The 27,262-nt window shown below is 41.3% G+C and overlaps 2 protein-coding genes, 1 long non-coding RNA gene and 1 pseudogene across 4 annotated transcripts; 3 read left to right on the forward strand and 1 right to left on the reverse strand.

Annotated features, from left to right (window-relative positions):
• Positions 1 to 1,427: 1,427 nt before the first annotated feature.
• On the forward strand, positions 1,428 to 15,537 carry LOC122657833. Of its 2 annotated transcripts, XR_006332372.1 has the most exons (4): positions 1,428 to 1,517; positions 1,639 to 1,723; positions 1,829 to 1,909; positions 15,525 to 15,537. It is a non-coding gene; the product is annotated as an uncharacterized LOC122657833 (long non-coding RNA). The 2 variants fall into 2 exon arrangements; XR_006332371.1 differs by lacking the exon at positions 15,525 to 15,537 and having other exon boundaries at positions 1,829 to 1,919.
• On the forward strand, positions 7,008 to 26,357 carry LOC122657827 (transcription factor GTE2-like). Its single transcript, XM_043852618.1, has 5 exons — positions 7,008 to 8,670; positions 8,758 to 9,013; positions 9,112 to 9,224; positions 19,855 to 19,859; positions 26,292 to 26,357. The coding sequence occupies exons 1-3, from the start codon at positions 7,105 to 7,107 to the stop codon at positions 9,210 to 9,212; spliced, it is 1,923 nt and encodes a 640-aa protein (XP_043708553.1). The 5' UTR covers positions 7,008 to 7,104; the 3' UTR covers positions 9,213 to 9,224; positions 19,855 to 19,859; positions 26,292 to 26,357.
• On the reverse strand, positions 12,247 to 20,887 carry LOC122657831 (annotated as a pseudogene).
• Positions 24,055 to 26,306, forward strand: LOC122657832 (transcription factor GTE2-like). The gene is made up of 3 exons (XM_043852627.1): positions 24,055 to 25,729; positions 25,817 to 26,072; positions 26,171 to 26,306. Exons 1-3 carry the CDS (start codon positions 24,164 to 24,166, stop codon positions 26,269 to 26,271), a joined length of 1,923 nt encoding a protein of 640 aa, XP_043708562.1. The 5' UTR covers positions 24,055 to 24,163; the 3' UTR covers positions 26,272 to 26,306.
• Positions 26,358 to 27,262: the final 905 nt, after the last annotated feature.

Raw genomic sequence — 27,262 nt, forward strand, 5'->3', positions numbered from 1 at the left:
TAGTCTTTTACAACATTTGCATAGTCAAAATCATTTTTTTTTTCTTTTGGTTTAAATTATTCTCTACGCTGGATGCGCAGGATGCCCTGGGGCGGGACGGTCCAGGTAGCCCTTCTCGTAGTCTCCTCTCAGGTTCCTGCCCCGTCAGGTGCGCAGGTTCCTCTCATGGGAGGGGTGGAAATGACGACCTCACCCTCTGCCCAACGCACACTACCCGGGTGGGGTGAGGTCGTCATTTATGCCCTCCTATGAGAGGAACCTGCGAACCTGAAAGGAGAAAAATTCCTTCTAGTAACACTTCATGACGTAACTCGAATTCATGCTGTTTGACTTTGATACCAAACATTAGTTATTTGATCGATATGATTCTAGAGCTGATAGAAAAGCATTAAATCAAGTACTTTAACCTATTCCATAATCCATACTAGATTGATCCAATCTAGTGGATTTTGGTGCTTGACAATGTGTTGGGTTGCATGCCCAAACACTGTGGGCCGTCGAATGGTGCACTACATTTCCTGTCGCATTACAGAGGAGCCCAACGCCCAATCTAGTACCTATACTAGAGTGGGCCCCATTGTTGACCTGGGAATTTCTTTTTTTTTTTGGTAATATCTCTCTTTCTCCAGGTTGATTTAAGAAGGAATGTTCAACCCAATAATTCCTTTTAGGGGGGAAGTTTTCGGCCGTGTAAACATGCACGGTCGTGTCCCCTCTCACAAAGAGTTGAAAAAGTCATAAACCCCCATCCATTAATTAATGCTTTTAAACTCCCACCCTCTCACATACACGGCTTACACAGCCATGTATGAAAACATTTTCCAAAAAATAATATTAAAGTAAAAAATAATAATAATAAGAGGAGGGCAAAGAGGGAGAAAAGAAGGGATGCAGATCTTTTACAGCGCGCTGCCTGTAGCGGTTTGCGCGGCATAGACTGGGCCGTGCATGCAATGATCGCCTTACCCCTGTTCAGGTAAGGCGTTTGGGCAGGGGTAAAGCGGGCATTGCACATGTGACTCAGTCTGCACCGCACAGCCCGCTACGGGCAACACGCCATGGAGGATCTGAATTAGAAAGGAAGAAGGGAAGGAAAACCAGAACTTTCTTTTGCTTTCTATGCGGTGCAGAGTCTTGCTGTGTCTGCATTTTTATTACAGAACCCAATGTGTTTTGGTGTTAATTGTAACGCGAGATGGAGAACCTTCTTTGAAATTCGAGACTTGAAGTATCAGCTTCTTGCGTTTCTGCCTTAAAAGTTTAAAAAAGACAGTAAGCAGGAGGGAGGAAGTCGGTTTCTCGAATCTTCATCTATTGTGTGACCTTTTATTCTTATCCTCCTCCTCCGTCTCACCTCTCCTTTATAAACGAATTACCAGATCACCTTCTCTAAACCATCCCTTCTATAGCTTAGTTTGTTCTCTTGATCGATCTTCTTCATCTTTAAATTTTGTTCGACTCTGTTTTAACCTGGGAAATGAACGATCCTAAATATGCTTACCCATATCCCACCCAAGGTACCTTTTTTTTTTATTTTTTTTATTTTTTGGGAAATTTCACTTGGCTTCTGCAAGTGATCTAGGTGTGGATAATGAGTTTTCTTCATCTATTACAACAAACCCATTAAATTTGTTGCAGGTTATTACCAAGGGCCTCCTGTAATGGCTCCTCCCCAATATGCCGCTCCACCACCAATGGCAGAACCAGGATGCTTCGAAGCATGGTATGTGATCGATCATTAACTTACAATGATTCCTTTCATAATCTTTCTCAAAGTTGAAACTTATTTCCAATCCAAATTCTCTGCTTCTGCTTCGTGTTTTGGCAGTCTTGCGGCTTTCTGTTGTTGTTGTCTTATAGATGAGTGTTGCTGTGACCCCACTCTTATGTTCGTGACTTGAAGATGTTCGTTCTGCTGCACTATTTACTCTGGTTTTTGCTTTTCATGGTAGAGGCTTTGTAGTTGTATATATGTTTTAAGAAGGAATTAATTAACATATTGAATGAGGATTTAATCTAAATCACATGTTTAAATAAGCTTTTTGAGCCTTAAATTAGATTGTAACATCGTGTTTACCATGATTGGAAATGCTAATGAATGACCATGTTCCAAATTAAGTGTTTACAAATGTCAATACATAAAAATAAAAAATAAAAAAAGGGCGTTCCCGCGGGTCTGGGGAGGGTCATATGTATGCAGCCTTACCCCTACTTTCACAGAGGTTGTTTACAGACTCGAATCCGTGACCACTTAATCACAATGGAGCAACCTTGTAGTTGCACTAAGACCCGCCCTTAGCACATTTTTGAATTATATTAATTTTATTTGTATTATTTAAAAAATGGGGCGTTGTTCTCTGTGCCGCAGCACAACCTGCGCCCAGGTACATGGGGGTGGGCACAATGACCACCCTATCTCCTGCACAGGCTGCCCATATGCCTGGGCACAGAGAACATTCTCCCTTAAAAAATATACAAGATTTGGATAAGTTAGTCATTTCATTGTCAATCACTATCAGCAAAGAAATTCCTTTTAAGGCCAACAAATAGAAGACTTTTAGAGGTTGAGGCCCAAGCCCAATGTAAAAGTGTATAGATCTGCACTTTTCAAACCTAAGCCAGACCATGTGGCTAAAGTGCATAGAAAACCTTGGTTCTATCTATTGAAGCAACCGGGTGGACCACAAACCTATAAGGGTGACAATAGCCTCTCTGATTCGCTATTGAAACTTGACTCGGCGAACCCCAACCCGCCCTAAGCCCAGCCTGGCCCAACATGTATATTTATAAATATATAATTGTACATAATTATATTATACATAAGGTTGTAGGGTCAACCTGGTCTAACCAAGGTCAATCAAGGCCGGATTAGGTTGGGCTGGGTTGAGCTGAATAGGGCTTGGTCTGGGCTGAGTTAAGTGGGCATAGAGTTGGACTGGGGGTTTTTTAAACCCAACCCAGCCCGGCCCCATAACTCTAAAATAATCTTAACCCCTAAAAAGAAAAATCCAACTAAATTATAAGAGAAGGAAAAGAGCTTTTGTTACTCTCTCTCTAGTAAAGTTTGAAAATAACTGACACTCACAAGTCACAACCACCACCATCATAGGTTGATTTGAGGGGGTTGTCTTTGCTTCAAACAGAAGAGAATATGAATATCCATCACCAAAGAAGTGAAGCAGAAGCTTTCCTACACAGAGATAGTTCCTAACATATCTTTTTATTTATTTATTTTTAAATTCTTGATTCATCCATAGTCCATACATGTCAGCTGCCTTTACAAAACGAAAATGGGTGGACTCTTTAGCTCTCCCCTTTAATCTATTTAATTAATTAAATCATGGGAGAGGGTTCTCTATGACATCAATATAAGAAAGAATCTACTCGTCATCCTAATGGTAGTGCACAGAACAATATCATTAATTGAGATCTAAATGGTTGTTAGAGCAAGAGAGAAAATAATGTGTTTTTTTTAAACAAATCATATGCAGGAATTTAAGAATTGATCGATCCAAATTAGAATCAATCGAGGTTAATATCGATTCTCTTCTATTCAACTTGGATCACTTCTATACGAAAAAAAAAACTTTTTTTTTGTGACATACTAGACTTATCTTGAGAAGATGGGATCCTATTGGAACGTTCTTATTGAGTTAAAGCACACAAATTTAAACTATAAAATGGATGGTTAAGAATCTCTCCATACATCAAACAACAAAATCGATACTTAAGAATCAATCCAACCATCTTTGATGTTTGTGAACGTTGATCCCTCAAAAAAGAAAAACAAGAGAGGTGAAAAATTATGGGATTCCATTGTTCCAATGTCTAACGACACAGGGAACAAGTGAGCAAACATGTGATGGGGATGATATGTCATAAATGTGTTTTCCCTTTTGTCAGATTCCAAAGGAAGTTCCCTTATTGATCCAAAATTGTACTCCGATAGAGTAAGAAACCCCTCCCCCCTTTTTTTGAATTACTTCCTTTCACAAGGGTATAGGGTGTATTGATGAATAAAACTCTTGTTTCAAGTCATTGCATTTGGAAATAGCTAAACATAAGCATGCATGAACAATAGTGTAGTCGTTTTCTTGGTCCTAAAAAGGAGATAGTTACTATTTTTACACATGCACAACAGCACAAGCATAATTGGGTAACATAATCAAGGTAACTCTGCAAAAAGAGGGAAGAGAGGATCCATTAGGTTATGCATCAATGCCATACTAAATCATAGATGTTCTTTTGTCACTTTGCCTTTTCCTGTGTTGGGCTTGGAGCCAACCCCAATATCATCATTATCACATAATTGAGCTACTCGAAACTCTAAAGACATCTTAATTGTTCAATAAAGGCCTTTGGATGCTCCAGTTCGGAGGAGTGATATCATCAAGATTGAAAGTACTAAAAAAGTTAGGGGCAAGCGTAAAATGATCATAGGAGAAATGGTGAGGAAAGATACTCATAGATTAGGCCTCGTCTCAGGTATGACATCAAATAAAGAGCTGACTGGAGGACAAGGATCTATGTAGCCAACCACATAGTATAGGTAGTGTATATGACGGCATATATTAGTAATTGTTGTGTTCTTTTTTTTTATTATTAATATTTTGTCTTTGTAAGCATCCATGTAGTCAACCGCATTTAATTGTTATATGTTTGAGTTGTTGTTGTGTCTTATTTCTAAAAATTATTTAATGTAGAGATAAGAAAAAGGTTTTCAAAATAACTCGTCATTATTAAAGTAACATATTTTTTGAGTGAGACAAGTAAAATTATAAGATTTACTTTCATTGGGAAAAATGTGTTGTACTTGAAAGGGAAAAAAAAGGGTAAGGGTATGACTTTTTGTTTCACCAACCCTAGGAAAGAGAGGATCTGGTCGTCTAATTTATCGGGTTTGTTAATATACCAAACACGCTTTTAAATCTATTCATAATCCTCTTACCTAATAACTTTGAAGTAGAGCACTAACGTACCCCTTCCTCACACCAACCCTGAAACAAGTAACAAGAATAGAAAGTAAGGTTTAAAAACTCGGTCATGGGATCTACTCCATTGATTCCAATCACATTGGATTGAAAATTGACTGAGAAGTGAGAACTAGTTAAAAATTGAAAGAAGCCCTATAAACCCCACAAGTGTGAAGAAGAATTTAAATGGCACACCAATGATAGAGCATATAATAGTATCATTCACACAGGGCCTACATAGATAGTAATAGAAGAGAGTAAAAATCCTTCATTTATTTTTTTCCAGAATGGAATCAAGAAGGAAAAACATAGATTTTCACACATCTCTGGTTCTAGAGTTTTGATTAAGAAATTTTGTAGATATAGCAACAAGAGACAAATTCAATTGATCTTCTACTATGAAGTGAGAAATTAAAATTAGGATCAATCAATTTCGATTCAAAATCCGATCAAAGATTAAAAAAAATAAACACCTTTTTGGTCCATTTGACTAATATCGAATTGATACTGACATCGTATCAGTTTAGAACATGCCGATATCCATTCTGTTATTGTGAACTAAAACCATGCTTACAGCGATTGGCATCTAGACAAGGATTCAAAACTCAAATCAATCCAAAAACCCTAGAATCAGACATCATATATGAGAAATCCACAATTATAGAATTTTGGACTAAGAATTGGCGGGAAGATCAGGACCAATCCAATCCGAATCGACTAATTCGACTAATCCAATTTTGATATTTGAAACGGTGCATCCAGGTGGTCTGTAGCACCTACAGTCAAATCTTTGACCAGGTTGATCGACGTTCACGATGTAATTACAATACCCATCGTACAAAACTTATGGGGTTATAATTGTAAATCAGAAGGCTTACGGAAAAATTGATTACTGTATTGGATCGTATAGTATCACTCTCTTAAGTCTAAAATTGAACTAACGTGGCTAGCGTAAAATTCAATCTTGCGGCGCTGACCTGGCATATCCCGGCTTTTGGCGGGAGATTCGTAACAAAAAAGATATTTTCCCTCCATCGGCCCTACCAGGCTGCCAGCTGGTTTCTCTTCCTCATCAGTGCCCTTAGGTCAAGGTCAGGCGTAGAAAAACTTTCATTTATAAGAGTCCGGGTTTCTAGACTTCCTGCACGAGCAACCTTTTTGCCACATGTACAACTCAGATGGGCCCAATCTTTGGGGTTTGATTAACTACTATGCCCCTTTCTTGAACATCAAGTCTCAGTTCAAACAGAATTTTACCAAATTATAAAATAAAGAAAGAGATGCAAATATCGATGGCTACAAAGAGGGTGTGTGGATGTTTAGACATACATAATAGTTTTTCTCATTAGAGTCTGAAATTTTACAAGTGGTTAATTAAGATTATTTCCTACAAATCCAACGGTCAAAATGGCAAGATTGATTGTACAAGTGGCAAAGTTTTTATGCTCGTCCAGAAAAGTCTGTAGACGTGCCGGTCTATAAATACTTTTTACCATTAAAAAACAAAAGAAGAAAAGGAACAAAGGCATCAGGAAACCCTTTTTTCGGTAAATAGGCATCAGGAAACCTTAATGCATAATGCAAGAGTCATGCGCCCCAAATTCACGCCCAAACCCAAAACTCGAATATGAAATTCCCCTCTCGAGGCATCAGACGGTTAAATTTTTGCCACGTGTTCTCAACTCCATATCTCCGCCATCCTTGACAGATAGGACGGTCAGTTTCTTGGGGCACCGGGAAAATTGTTCTAGTCGTCGGATCAACGTTACTGGGTAGATCGAAGGATGGAAAGTAGTTTTAGGTCAAGCGGGCAGATCTGGATGCCTTTAAGAGGCGGTGCTGCACCTCTCTCGTTCCTTAATCTGTTGAGAAGGGCTTTCGAAACCCTTGTTCTTATACGTTCCTTTCCATTCGATCCTTTCCATTCGATCCTTTCTTCTGTGTTTCCTTCGTCAATCACAGATTCTCTCTTTTGGTTTGCAGACTCGCTTGGCTACCGATTCCGATTCCATCATCACAGTCCGGCGGCATATCTGTTTTCCATATGGTGAACCCACTGTCTCCGTTACCGACATTTTGCTGGAGTTCAGCCGGAGCTATCCAGCCGACATCATAAAATTTCCATGCATGCATGGCTTCCGTTCTCTTAGCGAGTCGAAATGAATCGTTTTGGGGAGAGCGCAAGGTGTATATGAGGAAAAACCCTAACTCTAACCCTCGCCTGAAGTCCAACCCTAGCCCCAATCCTAACCCTAACCCTAACAAAAAGAGCCATGACCACCATACAAGTCAAATTCAGGGCCGTCAGGCCGATGAATCGGCGGTTGTTGCTCCTGTTGTTTCTGACGATTCATCCTCCATGAATAGGAAATCCATCTCCACCAGCCTCAACAACCGGAGAGAGTCGTCTGCCGGTGGTTACGTGACTTTCAATATCGCGGCCTTCTCAAGAAGGGAGTTCAAAGAGCTCAAGAAACGCTTGATCTCCGAGCTAGAACAGGTCCGGAGCCTGAACAACCGGATCGAATTGAAAGAAAACCAGTCCAGATCCGGCTACAGCGCCTCTCAGTTCTCCGGAGGCTATGCCGGTAGGGAAGTTACGTCCTCCACGCGGCCACCCCATCTGCATCTAAACCATCATCATCATACCTTAGATTCGTCAGGCGCCGACGGCACCAAAGAGAAAAGAATGCCCAAGGCAAACAAGTACTATCGGCCGTCTGAATTTGTGATGGGGAAGGAGAAGACGCAACCTGATGTTAAAGTTTCAGGGGCCAAACGACCTCCCCAGTTGGTCTCTGGTAGAGATCCAAAGCGGCCTGCATTGGACCCTGCGGCCGGAAAGCTGTTGGATGGTATCATGAAACGTTGCGAACAGATCTTGTCGAAGTTAATGAAGCATAAGCACGGCTGGATTTTCAAAGCTCCCGTTGACGTCGTTGGCATGGGTCTTCACGACTACATCCAGATTATCAAATATCCTATGGATCTTGGTACCGTGAAAACCAAGCTCAGTAAGAACCTCTATGCGTCACCTCTTGATTTTGCCTCTGATGTGCGGTTGACCTTCAATAATGCCTTGGTTTATAATCCCAAGGGTCACGATGTTTATGTCATGGCGGAGCAACTGCTGGCTCGTTTTGAGGAGATGTTTGAACCTGCTTGCAAGAAATTACAGAATATGCAGCGACGAGTGTTTTCCAATGGGGAAATGCCGAGAAACTCATGTGGTGGGCTTCCAACTCCAGAGGTCGGTGCGAAGAAGCCTGATCCTGTCACGATCCCCAATGCGCCTGCAGCATCCAACCCATCACCAGTGCACACCCCTGCATCAACATCAGCATTGGCACCTGCAAGACCATTTTCGACGGGAAGATCATTTACTGGTAAGCAGCCAAAGCCCAAAGCAAAGGATCCAAACAAACGGGAGATGAGCTTTGATGAGAAGCAAAAGCTTGGAATGAGTCTGCAGAATCTCCCACAGGATAAAATGGATCAAGTGGTGCATATCATAAGGAAGAGGAATGCTAATGTGGCACAGCACGGGGATGAGATTGAGCTGGACATTGAGGTTCTGGACACGGAAACGCTTTGGGACCTCGATCGATTTGTGTGCAACTGCAGAAAGATGATGAGCAAAATTAAGAGACGATCATTTGCCAGCAACAACCAGATTCCAGCGGGTGAAGGCAGTAAGGTAGTAGCATTTTTATTATGGAATCCAATTGGTTAATGCTCTCCCCTCTTACTTTCTGACGCTGATCATTGTTTTATACCTTTGCAGTCTCCTGTCAGTGTGATGCGTGATGAGGCCCCCAAAACTCTTCCAGATGAGGTCGCAGGAGTAACAGTTTCAGCTTCAACATCAGTTGCTGCGAAGAAGATTAAGAAAGGGGAGACAGTGGAAGAGGATGTAGATATTGGGGAGGAGATGCCGGCCAATAACTTTCCTCCGGTGGAGATTGAAAAAGATGCTGGTGGTTACGCCAGCAGATCAAGCAGCTCAAGCAGTTCAAGCAGCGGTTCATCCTCTTCTAGTGGTACAAGAACTGTGTTACCCTCTAATTTATCTTTCTCTTGAATCCTTTTGCTCCCTTCTAGTGCACAGAGCAGATGGCTTAATTTGGGGTTATTGCAGATTCGGATTCGGGGAGCTCATCCGGCAGCGATTCTGATGCGGACGATGCACAATCACCGTGTCCTGAGTCGAAAGCCTCCCCTAGGACCAAGGAGGAATGATGGGCAACCATACTACTCGAGCACGGGAAGGGGGGCGGGGTGGGGGGAGGACAAGGCAAGCAGAAGTGACTGAAGACGGGAGTAGAGATGGGTTCAGGTACAAGCCCCACTCTGTATCCATGGAGTTTAATTGGCACAGATATTGGATTTAACACACACTCCAACACGCTCATGAAGTTTTTGAGTCAAATGATTTTTGATTGTGTTACTTAAATGCTGGTTCTTGGTTCGGTGGTTGCAGTTTCAGGAGGTGAAAGGGAAAGTTTGTTTTGGTTAGATAGGTACGCCATGTATATGTGTAAAGATCAAGACCAAAAAGAACGACTAGTAGGGCCTAGGAGATGGTAGAGTTAGACGTTAGTGTGTTTGTTTGTGTTTTTTTTTTTTTTTTGGCTCTTTCTTGGATAACAGGAGAGAAGCAGCAGCAGCAGCAGCAGCAGCAGAAGAGAGGGTTGATAGGGATTCCGATTTTCGATACCTTTTTGTATATAAAACAAGGGAAAAAATATCAAGAATTTAATCAAATCACATGATTTGGCAATTGGAGTTAGCCTCCTAGGACTGAAGTTCTTCACTTTTTAATCCTATACTTCCCATCTACGATTTTAATAACAGCAGTTAGACAGCTGCAACAAAGGAATAAAGACCTTATCAATAACCAATCTTAAGCTGTCTAAACCTAAAATGATAAAAAGTATATTTGTAGAAGACCATGAGCAAATCTTGGAGAGTGGAATATACTTGAAGAATCTGGGTCTTATTATCTTATGATAGGGTTGGTAACTTGCTGGTGGTCCCTCACATGAAGTCCAACCTGGCGGGTGGAGAGGGGCATAAATGCTGTTTTCATTCCTTCCCAATTCCCATAGCATATTATGAATTGGAAATACCAAAGCAAGTTAGCAACCATGTGCTCCATTAAGTTAACAGCATCAATAGGACCTTCAAATCCTTCAATCAATGGATTACAAGTCTAAAGTTCTACATTAATCATCATACCAGTGATCCAAAAAATAGCAAATAATTTGTCCTGAGAAGCACATTTTATAAAGTGCGGTGGTTCTTCCATTGGCTCCTTTTTCTGGAATGTCTTGTTTTACTATGAAACACCTACACTCTGACTTCAGTTACGAGTGTTGGCCTCAGAATTAGATCTTGGAAGAAAACACCAGTGAATGTGTGTGTGTGTGTGTTGTGCCGTCTGATGCAGACTATCACTGGTTCGGTTCAAGCAGCTGCTTTTTGTAGCAGTAGGATGGAAAATTTGCACCAACTGTGCAAGTGTTAAGAAGTTCATGGGCTGGAAAATCTCCACTTACTGTGAAAATCTGCAGAAGCAAGTGTTAAAAGAATTATGTATTATAGGAGGAAATTTCTATAATTATCTTTATATTTTGGTGGGGGGGGGGGGGAACTTGCTTCTGATTACTGAAATTTGTGAAGTTTTGGAAGTAAAGTTAGCCTTACAGGAGGTGTTCAAGTCTCTAAAAGCCTTCACAACGAGATACTCATATCCTTGAGTGCCTACAATTTCTGTGCTGGGGAAAAACAGGGTTCTCATATCACTTCTTTAGCAAGTGCAAATTAAGTCCTGCCAAGAATATTGAATTCACCTTGCCATTTGACAACAGGAGCTCCACAAGGAGAGTAAGCATATTTCATGGTAAAGAACGGGAAAAGCTAAGGATTTTAAGTAGGTACGATCACATGAACAACATAAAGGGCCAAACAGTGATGACAAGGTTTTGAAAACCAAACGAATAAGAATATTTGATAGGCAAAAGTTTACTGGGTACAGTTGATGCTATTATTACATAAAATTTTAAGAAACCAATTAAAGAAGTTGAATATGTTAGTTGGAATAATCTTGAATGGGGGGGGGGAGAGACAGAAGAGGAGCAAAAGGGGTTTCTATGGGTTACGAACCATATACAAGATAGCGGACACATTAAATAGGGAGAGATGGATGTGAGAGGGAGTGTATTAGGTCGGCGGTCACGTGCCTACCTTTATCCCTAAAACGTATTCGGGGCTAAGATCCTCCCAGGTTGACACCATCATGGAGAGAGGCTGAGAGCTGCTTTAGTGGGTTGGGGTCATGTTCCATACTTTCATGCCATCTTGATGTAAGATCTTCATATATCAACTACTGCTTGACCATCAAGGGCTGAACTGAAGAAAAAAAATGTGGGACAAGTACCTAATAATTTAAGCTCCGGAGAAGGTTTTATTGGTTATTCAGAGATTTTTATGAGTAAATCATGCTGGCAGGTCAAAAAGGTTTAACTAGGTTTGCAGGGTTATAGAGGTTGTTCCTGAATGTAAGGCTAAGGTTGAAACGGTTACAAAAAAATGATTAATTAAGGGAGAGAACAGAGTCAAACAGATGAAAAATGCAGGTTCTACAAAAAGAATAAATTGTCCAGGCAAAGGCACTGGATGTTTCCACTTCTTATGATGGCTGCAGAATGGTCTGATAAGTGTTTTCTGAGTAGACATGTAAACAGTTAGGTGAATGGATGTAATTGCAGAGTGCTCGGAATCAATCACAGCAACAATAATGATGGAGAATACACACTCATTAGATCTAAATAGGGAGGAAGTTCTCTGTCCGGGAGTGTGGCCTACGCCAGCACTCCCCAAAAAAAATACCACATAAAGGTTATGTATACAATAAATCATCTTACAACCATATTATTTGGGATATCACCAATTTTTGCAGGATAGCCAGCAAAGCCTGAAACATATGGCTGTTCCAACCAGGGACACTGCATATGAGGGTCTTAACAACCCAATTAGATGGTTGTCTATTCCATATTGGATCAAAACAAGCTAACCAAGACCATCATTTTGAACTTTTGATGTCTTTTCCCATCAAATCCTGATGATGCAATAGATGTACTTTCATTTGGACAATTCATCCCATTGTTTTCTATCCCTGCAACATGTGGTTGACCTCATTTTGGGATCATTGGTTCGGAACTACACTGGTTGGGATCCATCATCTATCATTCTTCTATATGGATCTGTTATAAGACATCAACTTGTGAAGAGAAACTTATTAACATTATTAACTTATCAATATACATAAACTTGGGCCATCGTCACCGTCTCAGTTTACTCAGATGGGTGCCCAATATCTGCCATCACAGCCTTATTTCGGTATATGCAGGCTCCAACAGCTACCACTGCTTCACTTCTGTGCCAACTTATCACTGCTACCCCCACCACAATCAACGCAGCCACCACATCCCCCATTCTTTAACCCATTCTTGCACCCGCCACCACAACCCCCACACCCTCCACAGCCACCACAGCCACCACAGCCTCCACTCTTTTTCAGATATCCACTTCCGCCACCGCATCCGCCACACCCACTTCCACATCCTCCACAAGCGCCACCATTTTCTGGAACCACTGTACTACTTTTCTGAGCCTCCTCAACCTGCACTACATTTACTGTGCCAGCATATCCAATTCCGCCACCGCATCCACCACACCCACTTCCACATTCTCCACAAGCCCCACCCTTTTCTGGAACCACCGTACTTCTTTTCTGAGCCTCCTCAACCTGCATTTCATTTACTGTGCCAGCCTTCTGGTCCATCTTACCTTCTTCCTTGCACACATAACATCTTCAGATAACACAGCCACTGCCTTTATATTTTCTCCAGAGGCAAGAAAACCATCAGATCCCTCCTTTCTAAAAATGTCAGAAAGTATAAAAGCCAAGATAATCCCAGGCAACACAAACCACTCTTCATTGACCTGTTCAAATTTGTGGAGTAAGTTCAACAGGAATTTCATGAGAAAAGAGTAAAAATGGGCATACACAGTGCACGAGGCTCCCACCATTGCAGGGTCTGGGGAGGGTCATAATGTACGCAGCCTCACCCCCTTGTGGAGAGGCTATTTCCCAACTAGAACCCGCGACCAGTAGGTCTCAATGGAGCAACCTAACCTTTGTGCCAAAGCCCGCCCTCTATAATTTCATGAGAAAGAGTAAGCAACGAAAATTTACCTTTAGAATTCCAGACTTCAAGTTAATCATTGCAACTGCTTTGCCATAGGGATCTTCCAGAGAAAATTCAACTGCTGTCAAGAAGTCACGTTCATTTGCCTTCCTCTCGCAGCAATTGGGTTCATATTCCAGCTTTCTACCAGAGAATAATTTCACCTGTATAAAGAATAGATAAAACCATGAGAGATGACTATGAGGTAAGGAATGAGTCATGTCCAGGACTCCCATTCATAAGATGGAATAATTGTGGGGGGGGAGGGGGGAGTTGGGAATCCAACCAACAACCATCCATTGCACATGTTCCATCTCAACATCCGAAGGAATATGAATTATTTATCCCACAAGCTATATAAAAAATCTGATCCTATTGCAGCTTAGAATTAAATAGGAGCCAGGTGCATTGACACTGACTCTCTCACGCTCACAAACAAAAAATGAAAAGAAAAGAAAGCAGGAGAAGAATGGTAACAACTCAAATTGTGAATGCTAACGTCCTTCACAAGCACTTAATATCTCACCACGGCTAGCAAGCAGAGGAGCAGGATCAACCACCAAATGGGGTCCACTTACGTATTCTGTCTGCCAAAAGCAACAGGAAACTATTTGATTTGAATCCTTTCATTTTGCAGTAGTTTTAGAGTTCCCACAGCTACCTCCCCCGATCCTAAATTCATATAATGAAAAACATCATAAAAATTGCATGATATTGCAGACCTTTAACAATGGAGAATTGAGAGGACCACCAGTATAAGGTTGCACTACCATGAAAAAAAAAGGCTTTGGACGGAATGTGGAGCTAAATGAGTCATGTACATGTCCATCTAAATCTCAACCCTCTCAAATCTACCATTCACCTTTGGAAAATAGTCATCAATCAAATTTTGGATAAAAAACTCTGGGTGGGCAGCTTAGGATCACTGAATTCAATGATATTCAAACCATTTTAACTGGTCCCTTAGATCCACCAATTGGCATTCCAGATTCCTGGAATTGTGGCCAAAGTCTTTGTTACATGATTACCATAAAAAAAAGTCTTTGTTACATGAAAATGGAAACTGCAAATTTGTTTTCAACAATCCCCTAAAAAGACACAAGGAAACAACTAAGTATGGATAATGAAGATTCTTACCATGCGATTGCCTTTAAGCTCAAATAGATGATCATCTTCACTGGATGTCCTCTGAAGCTCAAAGGACCAACGAGAATCTATCAAAGACCATTTTGTTCCAACGGACTCTGCTAAAACATATGATTCCCCAGACCCTACCATGCCAATCAACTCTTTCATTGAGAAACAGTTGTTCATTGCCTCAATTTTCCTTGAATCCCTGACATGCATAGAATGCAAAGCCAATACAGTTCAGAAGGCAATAGCTCAATTAACACAATGTCTGGTGCAGAAATTAAGTATAAAGTAGATGAACAACATTGAATCCATATATATCTTAAGTATTCCACTTGCAAATATATTTTAGTCCAGGGCACTGATAACTTACCATGTGTCTCATAATGACCCACTTTCAATTCCAATCTATGAGATTAACAAGATAAAAAAAAAAAAACAGCCTGAACAAAATTCCCCAACTAACAGATGGAGATTCTGGCAAAGCAACATGGAGATTCCACAGGAGGAACCTTGGTGCTGTATTCCTCACATTAGACCAGTTCTTCTCAAATGAAGGTTCAGTTTTAATTGAAACTAAGAATTGCTAATGATGTGGCTTATTACTTGGCAAAACAAGGGGTAGTTTGTTCAAGGCTATGTTATGGGAATACCATTCCCTTTGAGACCGTTAACTCTTATATCTACCATTTTGTTTTGGGAGTTAGCATCTACCATATTGTTTTGGGAGTTAGCATAGACCTTTGTACTGACACTTATGCCTGAGGGTTTAATGTTGCTGTTGTAGTATTGAGTTATACTACTATTTATTAACAATAAGTTGTTAACTATACATGAGAAAGAACTACACCACTATGTCTTGTCTGTACGTTCTTTTAAATGGTCTAAAATCAAATTCCAATCTTGCTCCAAAAGACAAAGCTTAGAACAGATGGCTAAAAATTGTTTGGTCATGCTCCCCCATCTTCACCCCCCTCCCCCCCCCCCCACAAAAAAAAAAAGAAAAAGTATGCATTCTTTTAGATGGAATGCATCCATCTGTTGGTCCAGAATCTCCTGGTCCTCTGAACTTGTAAGCATGGCTAGTAACAAGGGCCACAGCCTATCTGTGGTCCTGCAGCCGAAACCCAAGAATCTCCTTCCACATAAGTTACGTCACTTGACAAAGATCCACCTCACAGATATCAAAAAAATATACAGTAAACAAACTCAAAGATGATAGACCACAAGGATAGTCATAGGAATTCTGTATGCATAAAGATTATAAGAATGTGAGGGTAGGACCTCTTCTGGAGGGCTCAGGTTTCACATGCCAAAACAAAGTCTATTCAATGATCATATTATTCAGTGGCTAAAAAGATGCCATACATTAAACAGTTAGAATCATAGAGATTAGGTCAAGTCCTGGATTGTAGACAAATTAACTGGGGCCAACGGAATGGTTTTGTGCCTCCCCAAAGCACATCTATGTCATTGGCATACTGTCCTATGACCATCTGGTAAAACTCCCCCATTTTAGTATATGTAAATTAGTAAGTATTGGTATCATGGTGTAAGGCCATCCCGACCAAACTCTCTGAATTCCAAATGCAAATCAGACTTGCCTGGATGAATGAATGAAAATTTCAAACTATGCAAGAGGAATTGAGCACATGTTTAATGAAAAGAACTCATATATGAAGAGAAAAGAGGGCGGGCCTTGGTGCAATGATAAGATTGCTCCATTGTGACCAAGTGGTCACGGGTTCGAGTTTGGAAACAGCCTCCCGGCGAAAGTAGGGGTAAGGCTGCATACATTATGACCCTCCCCAGACCCCGCAGTGGCAGGAGCCTCCTGCACTGGGTACGCCCTTTGTTTATGAAGAGAAAAAGAGCACGTGTTTACACACCTCATCTGAATGTCAATGATGTCATTGCCAACTTCATCCACAACACGTCCAACTCTTAGCATGTTGGACCCTTCCTGGAAGCGGGAAGAAGCAGGAACTCATTGACAATGGGCGTGAACGGACCATGTGAAGCACATGAGGTGCTGTGACTGGAACAGTCACAGAGACAGCAATACGCAGAGAGATTGGCTTGGACTGAGTGCCAGAAACAGTCACCAACTCAAACCATGTATCCACTGACAGTCATCCCCATGATTTTGGCTGTCCTTGAAATGGGTAATTTGGAACCTGACTGGGACATAAATTCAAAGAAAAGCTCCCCAGGAGGTTCGCACTGAAAAGCAGCAACATGCTTCTCCCCAGACTTTGGAAGAAATATTCAGTCTTCTCCTAGCATTGAAGAAAATATCTGGCTGCTTCTTACTGAAAAAGACAAAGAAGCTACCCTTGTGCCCAGCAGGTAAGTTTCTCAGCCCTACAATCTCTGGAAAAACCTGAAAGTGAGAGAGAAGTAACAAAAAATCTTAAGATTTATCATTAGCTGAGTGTAGTAACAGCCTTGAAGTTAATCATTTTAAGACAGTTCCTGAATAAATAAAATAAAAAAGGTCTATGTTTCCATACATTAAAAATGAAAAAACAAGATCAGAAAGGAAGAAAATAACAAATGAATATTCTCCAGATTGCCGTCAGTATTGTAATCATAAGCTCTTAACTATAATTGCAATGACACTTAAGAGTGTGATCATGGCTGTTAGTATGTACAAACAATCCTAGTCATACAGGTGAATCCACCTAAAGACAGGATGGACATGGAAATGGGTCCCACCCAGGCAATCAGTGAAATAATGTTATGTTGAAGGAAAAAGTTTATCTGATCGGCTAAAATAATTTCCATGTGTCATGTTAGATGAGTCCAAATATTGTGGACAGGTATACCCTAAGGTCCCCATACTACATTTCAAGTTTCAGCTCAATTGGAGTTGGTCAAGTGGCAAAGGGAAAGAGAATGCCACCCGGTCGCGCCAGACACGCTGCCCCTGCGCCCTGACACAGGGGAGTGCGAAATGACCGACGCACGTTCCAGGGGATGTGGTGGTCATTTCACGTGCCCCTATGTGAGGGCGAAGGGACGGTGTGTCTGGCGTGACCAGGTGGCGGGTATTTGACCAAATTTGAGTCAGAAATTTGACACGTTGCCAATCCAAACATTTCCTTTCCTATCCACCGGTCAATATTGCCACATCATTCCACCATGTGACAGAATTACATGGGACGCTAAGATAGCATTATCAGGTTGGGCCATGAGGTGGCAATATCCCCATGGTTCTACAAAACCTTATTTTCTGGCCAATCTGCAGATTCTTTTCAATCATCCAAAACGATATGAAAAATAATTTTGCAAAACGTTAGTTTAAAAGATATCACAGAATCTTTTTTCTTTTCCTTGGATGAAACTATACAGGTTGGACATATTCAATGGGGGGGGGGGAACTAGCCCCTACATTAGCACCGAGTGTATGAAAAATCTGTTTAACAGCGTTTTTGGCTTGTAACAACCTGTAACTTTCTGATTTCCATCCTGTTAACTTTTAGACAAACAGAAAATGGATCAGCAGCATCAAGCACTGCTCATGGGATTTAATCCAGATCATATATTGGACACTGACATAGAGAGGGTGAGCAAAATCAGAGAAGTACATCAATTTTCCACAAGTGTGGTTCAAAAGCTGAACTAACAAACTCTCTTGTCCTAATAAAATTTTTATAAAAGTAATTATTTTCCCCAGAATAAAATAATAGATTCAATCTACATTAGATTTGTCTTGAGTAATCAGGAATGATTTATCGATATTCTTGTAGGTACTAAAGTGACAGGACTATGCAAGAATTATTTGCAAACTCTACATAATGAATGATTTCAAGGTCACCACACAAATAGATAAAGTACATCTTCGGAAAGGATAATCCATTTCACAAAAGGGAATAGATAACATTCCCAGTGACAATTTACTTCAACTTACAACCAAAATCCAAGAGGTTGCAGAACCCTGATATCATGGATTCATGGTTCATATATGTCCAAAAACTTGGGGATACTACAATTTAACAGCAATGAGGTGAAATTTCAGTGGTTTTGCCATTATTTTTACATTTTCTACATAAAAGTGCTCAGATGTTCCAACAGGCTGGCAACTGTATCGAAGTCAAATAAACAAAACGAAACATGATTAATTGAAAAGGCAAAAAGAGCTTCAGAGGGATCAGACCTACCTCAATAAATTTTGCCTTGGGAATCTGAACTACTTCCTGATAATAATTGGGTGGAATTACCTCCTTGCTAACAATATTTGATGGGAATGGAGTGACTGTGAGAGCACGTGGAGCACTTCCTCGGTACATTGCCCCTGCTCTCCAGTACCTCAAACCAAAAGTCTCTTCCCACTGTTTAGTTGTTTCAGAAAATCCTACATCCAATTTCTGCCCTTTGGTTCTGTCAGAGTCCACGTCATCTTGCTCTAATACCTTGCCAAGTGCTTCAATCATGTTTTTACAGTAAGAAACAGGATGCAATTGGTGAGAGTGCCACATAAGGTCAACATCATAAGTTGGAACACAGAATCGTCTGATGGACCTTTCTCTGTTTCTCTTGATCAGATGTAGAAACCCTTTGTATCTAGCCAGTACTTTCTCAAGAAATATATCACTTTGCATACTAGGTCTGGACACCTGCCATGATTTTTCATAACATTATGAACAAAAGATATGTGAGAGAAATGAAGTAACTGGAGCTCCCCATACATCTCCGGAAAATGAGCCATAGATACATGTTCAAAAAATATGAAAATGATAAAAGGTCTCTGATCTTTCCAGCAAATCCCATTGTCAATTCACTATTGCAAATGGGACAGAGGATCTCTCACTCTCTCTGAAGAGGATGAAAAGATAAGGCAATTCTACTTGAATGGAAAATCCATGAAAATTTTAACTAAATAATTTTATGCCTCCAGCAATTTATTTAGTAGAGGTCGTACTGTGTAATGCCTTTTCCAGTGCCTATAAACTATTGTTCTGCTATATATCTTCCATAAAAGTATTATATATTATTGATCACAAGAAAGTTCTATCCATCTTCATTTATGTTGCCTCAAAAAATGTATATGTTAGACCATAATCAAGATATGAACCGCAGTAATATGTCAAAAAGCATTTAATTTGATTTGTTTAGATCTTCGAAGGTCGTATAAAAGAGTATACTCATCAGCAAATCAAGAAAATTATCAGGGACATCCTCATAATTACCTGGTAAAAGAAAGGACTCTGCCTTTTAACAGCGGAAACTAAGTCATATTTTATGCCTTCTGAATCTTCCAAAATCTTTTCTGGAATGTTCTCTGGAAAACAGTTGCTCATATCAAGCTCAAATGGCTCCCCTGGATACAGCCTGTTCCAGATTTCTTCAGTTTGCTTTTTGCAAGTCCCTCGGATATTGGATACAACATTGCAGTTGTCAAGGATCCTCCCATAGAATTTTTCAGTCTGCTTTGTACTGTATCTGAATACCAAAACAACAAAGCTCAGTAATCCCATTCCAGACAAATCAGCCACAAGAAGGAAGAGAAAAAAGAAAAAGGTTTTCGTCAAAAGCATACAGGATTGAGCCTGTGACAGTGCCAAACCCAGTCACAATCAAGAGGCACGACCAATGGGCCTTCTCAAGCCTGTGAGTCAGCATATTTTGCAACAAAGGGAAGCCAGTAGGTCTTATACCTGAAAATTATCACCCCTTAACAAATCAGAACAGATCATTGAGATAAAACTATAACATTGCAATGGTAAGTGGAAAAAACCAGGGTATCAGGTTGACCAATGTGTGAGTAATCATACTCATGATCTTGTTGGAGTCAACAATTACTGAGGAATTTCCTTCCCATTTCATCCATTTTGTTATGAAAACTAGGATTGAACACTGGACACGAAGGAGTTAAATAGAAGGAATTGCTGCATCCAACTGATTCATAGTGTTTGACATATGTAAAGTTGTTTTTGTAGGATTGATTCATTGGCTTCAAAGGGACTCCACATTACACACATGGTTGCTAACGTGCTATTATAAATTTATAGGCAACTGTTGCTGAGTAGTTGGACTTGAGGTTTTGGTTGGAAAAGACTTGGAAGGACCAATTGACATTCACATAAGTGGGCATTCGTTAACATAGAAATGGATCAACAGTCCAACCCGTTCCATTCCTTTAAACAAAAATGTAACATGCTGGCAGTTTAGATCATATAATTTGACATTTTACTCACTGAAGATGCAGAAAGTAACAACTGCACAAAAATTATTGTTTAGCCCATGTGCAAAAATTCATTGAAGAAAATTGGATTAAATGAAAGACTCAACCATGAAGTGTCAACATATATAAACCACAGTTCAAGTGACTATGAGATAACTGGTTCAAATGCACGTCTACCTATAAATAGCCCGGTGAAGAACAGGGCCTTCATAGAGGCAGCGATTACGATCAACAGTTGCAAGAAACTGTAGTTGCTGTTTTGCTGCAGCCACAAGATCCTTGCTTATTACAATCTTCTGTGCTTCAAGCCACTCCAGTTCTTGTTCCTTGTCCATTTCTCAAAGTTCCTCCCTACGTCCAGTGAAATGCAAAAATTAAAAATAAAAATACATTAATACTCGTGATAAACTGTCAGTAAAAATAGTCACACTAACTACATCCAGTAACAAAAGCTTTTTTAGAATTTGGATAATTGAAATCAAAGAAAATTTCTTGTCTCGTGGCTATTTTGCGAGAAATGAGCAAGCACAGCTAGCCGTTCAAATAGCAGGAAATTTGTTTTCACAATTTACAACGAATATACAGTACAGCTTTCAGAAATTGGGCGAGATCACAAGGAAATAAGAAAAATTCAGATCACGTCAACATCACAACATCCAACGAAGACCTAAATTCGCTCTTTTCTTTTTAATCTAGGCTTAAAATCTATACGATCAAACTGAAAAATTATTTTATGCCTAAACCCAATAAATGCATCCAAGAATAGATAAATTTGCAGAATACGAAGCGAAAAAACAAAAAAAAAACCTGTCAATGCGAGTTTACAAGACACAAAAAAAGAGTCTATTTATCGATGTCAAAAAGGTGGATTGGGACACCTCCTTTAATGACACTACCATCGCGGACAGAACCCAGGAAATCCTCAACATTAAATCCATCCCAAAGCTGTTGGAGGATCGCACTATATGGACTCTCACTTCAAATGGTTCTTTCTCCCTCAAATCTGTTTGGGAATCTATTCGACAACCGGGTAATCATATGGACTGGCACAAGTTGGTTTGGTTCCCTAAAGCCCACCCTCGCTTTTCTTTTATTGCTTGGTTGCTATTTAAGAACAGCCTCCCTACTCTTGATCGGCTTGCAGCATGGGGTGTGTGCTCGATACATTGTGCCCCTTATGTAAGGAGGATGCTGAATCCAGGGATCATCTCTTTTTCACTTGCCAGTTTTCCTCGACTATTTGGAAGGGTATCTTGAAGACCAATGGGTATGTTAGAGAACCTCTTGGAAGTTGGTCTGAAGAGGTTACTTGGGTCTTGCATCACTTCTCTGATAACTCTATATGCAGTCAGGTCTGTAAGTTCAGCATGATTGTAGCCATCTACCGAATATGGTTGGTGAGGAATGAGAAGCTTCTTAATGGTTCTGCCTGTAGCCCAAATGCCACTTTAATTCAGGTTCTTCGTGACACCCGCTCTAGGTTCTCGGATTGAAATTCTTCCATCCCTGACTCTAGTAGTAACAGGGCTTTCTTCATCAGATGGCAGATCCAAGTTCCTTTCTCCCTTCCTCAACCTCGTCCTCTTATCTGGCCGTACCCTCCTACTGGATGGGTTGCAATCAACTGCGATGGTTCTGTCAAGGGGAACCTCGGCGGTTTTGGCTCCCTAGGCCGTGACGACAGGGGGAATGTGCTCTTTGCGATTGCTGGTGTGGTTGAAGACAATAACATTGTTCGAATGGAGCTGATGGCAATCTATCGCGGTCTTACTATGGCTCAAAACATGGGGTTTACTCAGGTTCAGGTCCGTTCTGATTCCTTGGTTGCGATTGAGGCAATCCTTGATAACTTCAACGTCCTTTGGTTTGCGATTGGAATGGTTGAAGAGATCCGTCATTTAAGAGAATCCTTCTCTTGCTGCTCATTCGTACATCATGTTCGCGAATTGAACTCCTGTGCTGACTTCCTGGTTGGCTTACTCCTTGCTCCTAATGAGATTCAGTTCTGTGCGAGCAATCTTCCCGATGAGTTAATCTCCCTTGCGAGGGACGATGCCAGAGGAAAAATCTATTACAGATTAAAATCCTTCTTTCCTCTTATTATAATTAATATAATCTCCTCCCTGTTCCCCAAAAAAAAAAAGGCAAGAAACACATCATATATGAAAAGTTCGCAATTATAGAATTTTGGATTAAGAATTGGCGGGAAGATCAGGGCCAATCCAATTCGATTTATCCGAATTTGATTTTTGAAACGGTGCATCCAGGTGGTCTGTAGCACCTACAGTCCAATCATTGACCAGCTAGATTGACGTTCTCGATGTAATTACAATACCGATCATACAAAACATATGGCGTTATATTTGTAAATCAGAAGGCCTACGGAAATTGATTACTGTATGGAATCGTATAGTATCAGAATCTCTCAAGTCTCACCTCTCTCTTGTCCGGTGCGGACGTGCCCATTGAACTAACGTGGCTAGATCAAAATTCAATCTTGCGGCGCTGACCTGGCATATCCCGGCTTTTGGCGGGAGATTCGTAACAAAAAAGATATTTTCCCTCCATCGGTCCTACCAGGCTGCCAGCTGGTTTCTCTTCCTCATCAGTGCCCTTAGGTCAAGGTCAGGCGTAGAAAAACTTTCATTTATAAGAGTCCGGGTTTCTAGACTTCCTGCACGAGCATCCTTTTTGCCACATGTACAACTCAGATGGGCCCATTTTTGGGGATTGATTGACTACTATGCCCCTTTCTTGAACATCAAGTCTCAGTTCAAACAGAATTTTATTACCAAATTATAAAATCAAGAAAGAGATGCAATATCAATGGCTACAAAGAGGGTGTGTGGATGTTTAGACATACATAATAGTTTTTCTCATTAGACTCTGAAATTTTACAGGTGGTTAATTAAGATTATTTCCTACAAATCCAACGGTCAAAATGGCAAAATAGATTGTACAGGTGGCAAAGTTTTATGCTCGTTCAGAAAAGTCTCTAGACGTGCCGGTCAATAAATACTTTTTGCCATTAAAAAACAAAAGAAGAAAAGGAACAAAGGCATAAGGAAACCTTAATGCATAATGCAGGAGTCATGCGCCCCAAATTCACGCCCAAACCCAAAACTCAAATATGAAATTCCCCTCTCGAGGCATCAGACGGTTAAAGTTTTGCCACGTGTTCCGAACTCCATATCTCCGCCATCCTTGACAGATGGGACGGTCAGTTTCTTGGGGCACCGGGAAAATTGTTCTAGTCGTCGGATCAACGTTACTGGGTAGATCGAAGGATGGAAAGTAGTTTTAGGTCAAGCGGGCAGATCTGGATGCCTTTAAGAGGCGGTGCTGCACCTCTCTCGTTCCTCATTCTGTTGAGAAGGGCTTTCGAAACCCTTGTTCGTATACTTTCCTTTCCATTCGTTCCTTTCTTCTGTTTTTGCTTCGTCAATCACAGATTCTCTCTTTTGGTTTGCAGACTCGTTTGGCGACCGATTCCGGTTCCATCATCACAGTCCGGCGATATATCTGTTTCCCATATGGTGAACCCACTGTCTCCGTTACCGACATTTTGCTGGAGTTCAGCCGGAGCTATTCAGCCGACATCATAAAATTTCCATGCATGCATGGCTTCCGCTCTCTTAGCGAGTCGAAATGAATCGTTTTGGGGAGAGCGCAAGGTGTATATGAGGAAAAACCCTAACTCTAACCCTCGCCTGAAGTCCAACCCTAGCCCCAATCCTAACCCTAACCCTAACAAAAAGAGCCATGACCATCATACAAGTCAAATTCAGGGCCGTCAGGCTGATGAATCGGCGGTTGTTGCCCCTGTTGTTTCTGACGATTCATCCTCCATGAATAGGAAATCCATCTCCACCAGCCTCAACAACCGGAGAGAGTCGTCTGCCGGTGGTTACGTGACTTTCAATATCGCGGCCTTCTCAAGAAGGGAGCTCAAAGAGCTCAAGAAACGCTTGATCTCCGAGCTAGAACAGGTCCGGAGCCTGAACAACCGGATCGAATTGAAAGAACACCAGTCCAGATCCGGCTACAGCGCCTCTCAGTTCTCCGGAGGCTATGCCGGTAGGGAAGTTACGTCCTCCACGCGGCCACCCCATCTGCATCTAAACCATCATCACCATTCCTTGGATTCGTCAGGCGCCGACGGCACCAAAGAGAAAAGAATGCCCAAGGCAAACAAGTACTATCGGCCGTCTGAATTTGTGATGGGGAAGGAGAAGACGCAATCTGATGCTAAAGTTTCAGGGGCCAAACGACCTCCCCCGTTGGTCTTGGGTAGAGATCCAAAGCGGCCTGCATTGGACCCTGCTGCCGGAAAGCTGTTGGATGGTATCATGAAACGTTGCGAACAGATCTTGTCGAAGTTAATGAAGCATAAGCACGGCTGGATTTTCAAAGCTCCCGTTGATGTCGTTGGCATGGGTCTTCACGACTACAACCAGATTATCAAATATCCTATGGATCTTGGTACCGTGAAAACCAAGCTCAGTAAGAACCTCTATGCGTCTCCTCTTGATTTTGCCTCTGATGTGCGGTTGACCTTCAATAATGCCTTGGTTTATAATCCCAAGGGTCACGATGTTTATGTCATGGCGGAGCAACTGCTGGCTCGTTTTGAGGAGATGTTTGAACCTGCTTGCAAGAAATTACAGAGTATGCAGCGACGAGTGTTTTCCACTGGGGAAGTGCCGAGAAACTCATATGGTGGGCTTCCAACTGCAGAGGTCGGTGCGAAGAAGCCTGATCCTGTCACGATCCCCAATGTGCCTGCAGCATCGAACCCATCACCAGTACATACCCCTGCATCAACATCAGCATTGGCACCTGCAAGACCATTTTCGACAGGAAGATCATTTACTGGTAAGCAGCCAAAGCCCAAAGCAAAGGATCCGAACAAACGGGAGATGAGCTTTGATGAGAAGCAAAAGCTGGGAATGAGTCTGCAGAATCTCCCACAGGATAAAATGGACCAAGTGGTGCATATCATAAGGAAAAGGAATGCTAATGTGGCACAGCACGGGGATGAGATTGAGCTGGACATTGAGGTTCTGGACACGGAAACGCTTTGGGACCTCGATCGATTTGTGTGTAACTGCAGAAAGATGATGAGCAAGATTAAGAGGCAATCGTTTGCCAGCAACAACCAGATTCCAGCGGGTGAAGGCAGTAAGGTAGTAGCATTTTTATTATGGAATCCAATTGGTTAATGCTCTTCCCTCTTACTTTCTGACGCTGATAATTGTTTTATACCTTTGTAGTCTCCTGTCAGTGTGATGCGTGATGAGGCCCCAAAAACTCTTCCAGATGAGGCCGCAGGGGTAACAGTTTCAGCTTCAACATCAGTTGCTGCGAAGAAATATAAGAAAGGGGAGACAGTGGAAGAGGATGTGGATATTGGAGAGGAGATGCCGGCCAATAACTTTCCTCCAGTGGAGATTGAAAAAGATGCTGGTGGTTACGCCAGCAGATCTAGCAGCTCAAGCAGTTCAAGTAGCGGTTCATCCTCTTCTAGTGGTACAAGAACTGTGTTACCCTCTAATTTATCTTTCTCTTGAATCCTTTTGCTCCCTTCTAGTGCACAGAGCAGATAGCTTAATTTGGGGTTATTGCAGATTCGGATTCGGGTAGCTCATCCGGCAGCGATTCTGATGCGGACGATGCACAATCACCGTGTCCTGAGTCGAAAGCCTCCCCTAGGACCAAGGAGGAATGATGGGCAACCATACCACTGCTCGAGCTCGGAGGGGGGAGGACAAGGCAAGCAGAAGTGACTGAAGATGGGAGTAGAGATGGGTACAGGTACAAGTCCCACTCTGTATCCATGGAGTTTAATTGGCACAGATATTGGATTTAACACACCCTCCAACACGCTCATGAAGTTTTTGAGTCCAATGATTTTTGATTGTGTTACTTAAATGCTGGTTCTTGGTTCGGTGGTTGCAGTTTCAGGAGGTGAAAAGGGAAAGTTTGTTTTGGTTAGATAGGTACGCCATGTATATGTGTAAAGATCAAGACCAAAAAGAACGACAAGTAGGGCCTACGAGATGGTAGATGGTAGAGTTAGAGACATTAGTGTGTTTGTTTGTTTGGTTTTTTTTTTGGTATCTTTCTTGGATAACAGGAGAGAAGCAGCAGCAGCAGCAGCAGCAGAAGAGAGGGTTGATAGGGATTTCGATTTTCAACACCTTTTTGTATATAAAACAAGGGAGAAAATATCAAGAATTTAATCAAATCACATGATTTGGCAATTGGAGATAACCTACTCGGACTGAAGTTCTTTACTTTTTAATCTTATATTCTTCCCATCTACGATTTTATTAACAGCAGTTAGACAGCTGCAACAAAGGAAATAAAGACCTTATCAATAACCGCAGCTCTTACCCAGTCTTCGAACTGCTGGAATATCACCCCAACCCCGGCTATATTTCTATATCTGTATGCGGATTTAACAGGAATTTTGTTCCTCAGATGATAAACTTATTTGCACCAAAAAAAAAAACCCTTATCAATAACCAATCTTAAGCTTTCTAACCCAAAACGATTAAAAGTATATTTGGAGAAACCATAGACAAAACTTAGAGATTGGAATACACTTGAAGAGTGGGTCATATTTTCTTATGATAGGGTTGGTAACGTGAAGAGTGTGGCCCCTCGCATCAAAGCCAACCTGGCGGTTGGAGAGGGGCATCATGGCTGTTATCATT

The sequence above is a fragment of the Telopea speciosissima genome, chromosome 4, assembly GCF_018873765.1.
Source record: "Telopea speciosissima isolate NSW1024214 ecotype Mountain lineage chromosome 4, Tspe_v1, whole genome shotgun sequence".
Taxonomy (NCBI): domain Eukaryota; kingdom Viridiplantae; phylum Streptophyta; class Magnoliopsida; order Proteales; family Proteaceae; genus Telopea; species Telopea speciosissima.

What these genes read in the sequence shown, in the direction of transcription:
- LOC122657827 (XM_043852618.1), top strand. Translation starts at nt 7,105, where the DNA reads ATGGCTTCCGTTCTCTTAGCGAGTCGAAATGAATCGTTTTGGGGAGAG. An exon ending in CAGCGGGTGAAGGCAGTAAG is followed by an intron (nt 8,671 to 8,757) that starts GTAGTAGCATTT and finishes ATACCTTTGCAG; the next exon opens with TCTCCTGTCAGTGTGATGCG. An exon ending in CGGTTCATCCTCTTCTAGTG is followed by an intron (nt 9,014 to 9,111) that starts GTACAAGAACTG and finishes GGGTTATTGCAG; the next exon opens with ATTCGGATTCGGGGAGCTCA.
- LOC122657832 (XM_043852627.1), top strand. Translation starts at nt 24,164, where the DNA reads ATGGCTTCCGCTCTCTTAGCGAGTCGAAATGAATCGTTTTGGGGAGAG. An exon ending in CAGCGGGTGAAGGCAGTAAG is followed by an intron (nt 25,730 to 25,816) that starts GTAGTAGCATTT and finishes ATACCTTTGTAG; the next exon opens with TCTCCTGTCAGTGTGATGCG. An exon ending in CGGTTCATCCTCTTCTAGTG is followed by an intron (nt 26,073 to 26,170) that starts GTACAAGAACTG and finishes GGGTTATTGCAG; the next exon opens with ATTCGGATTCGGGTAGCTCA.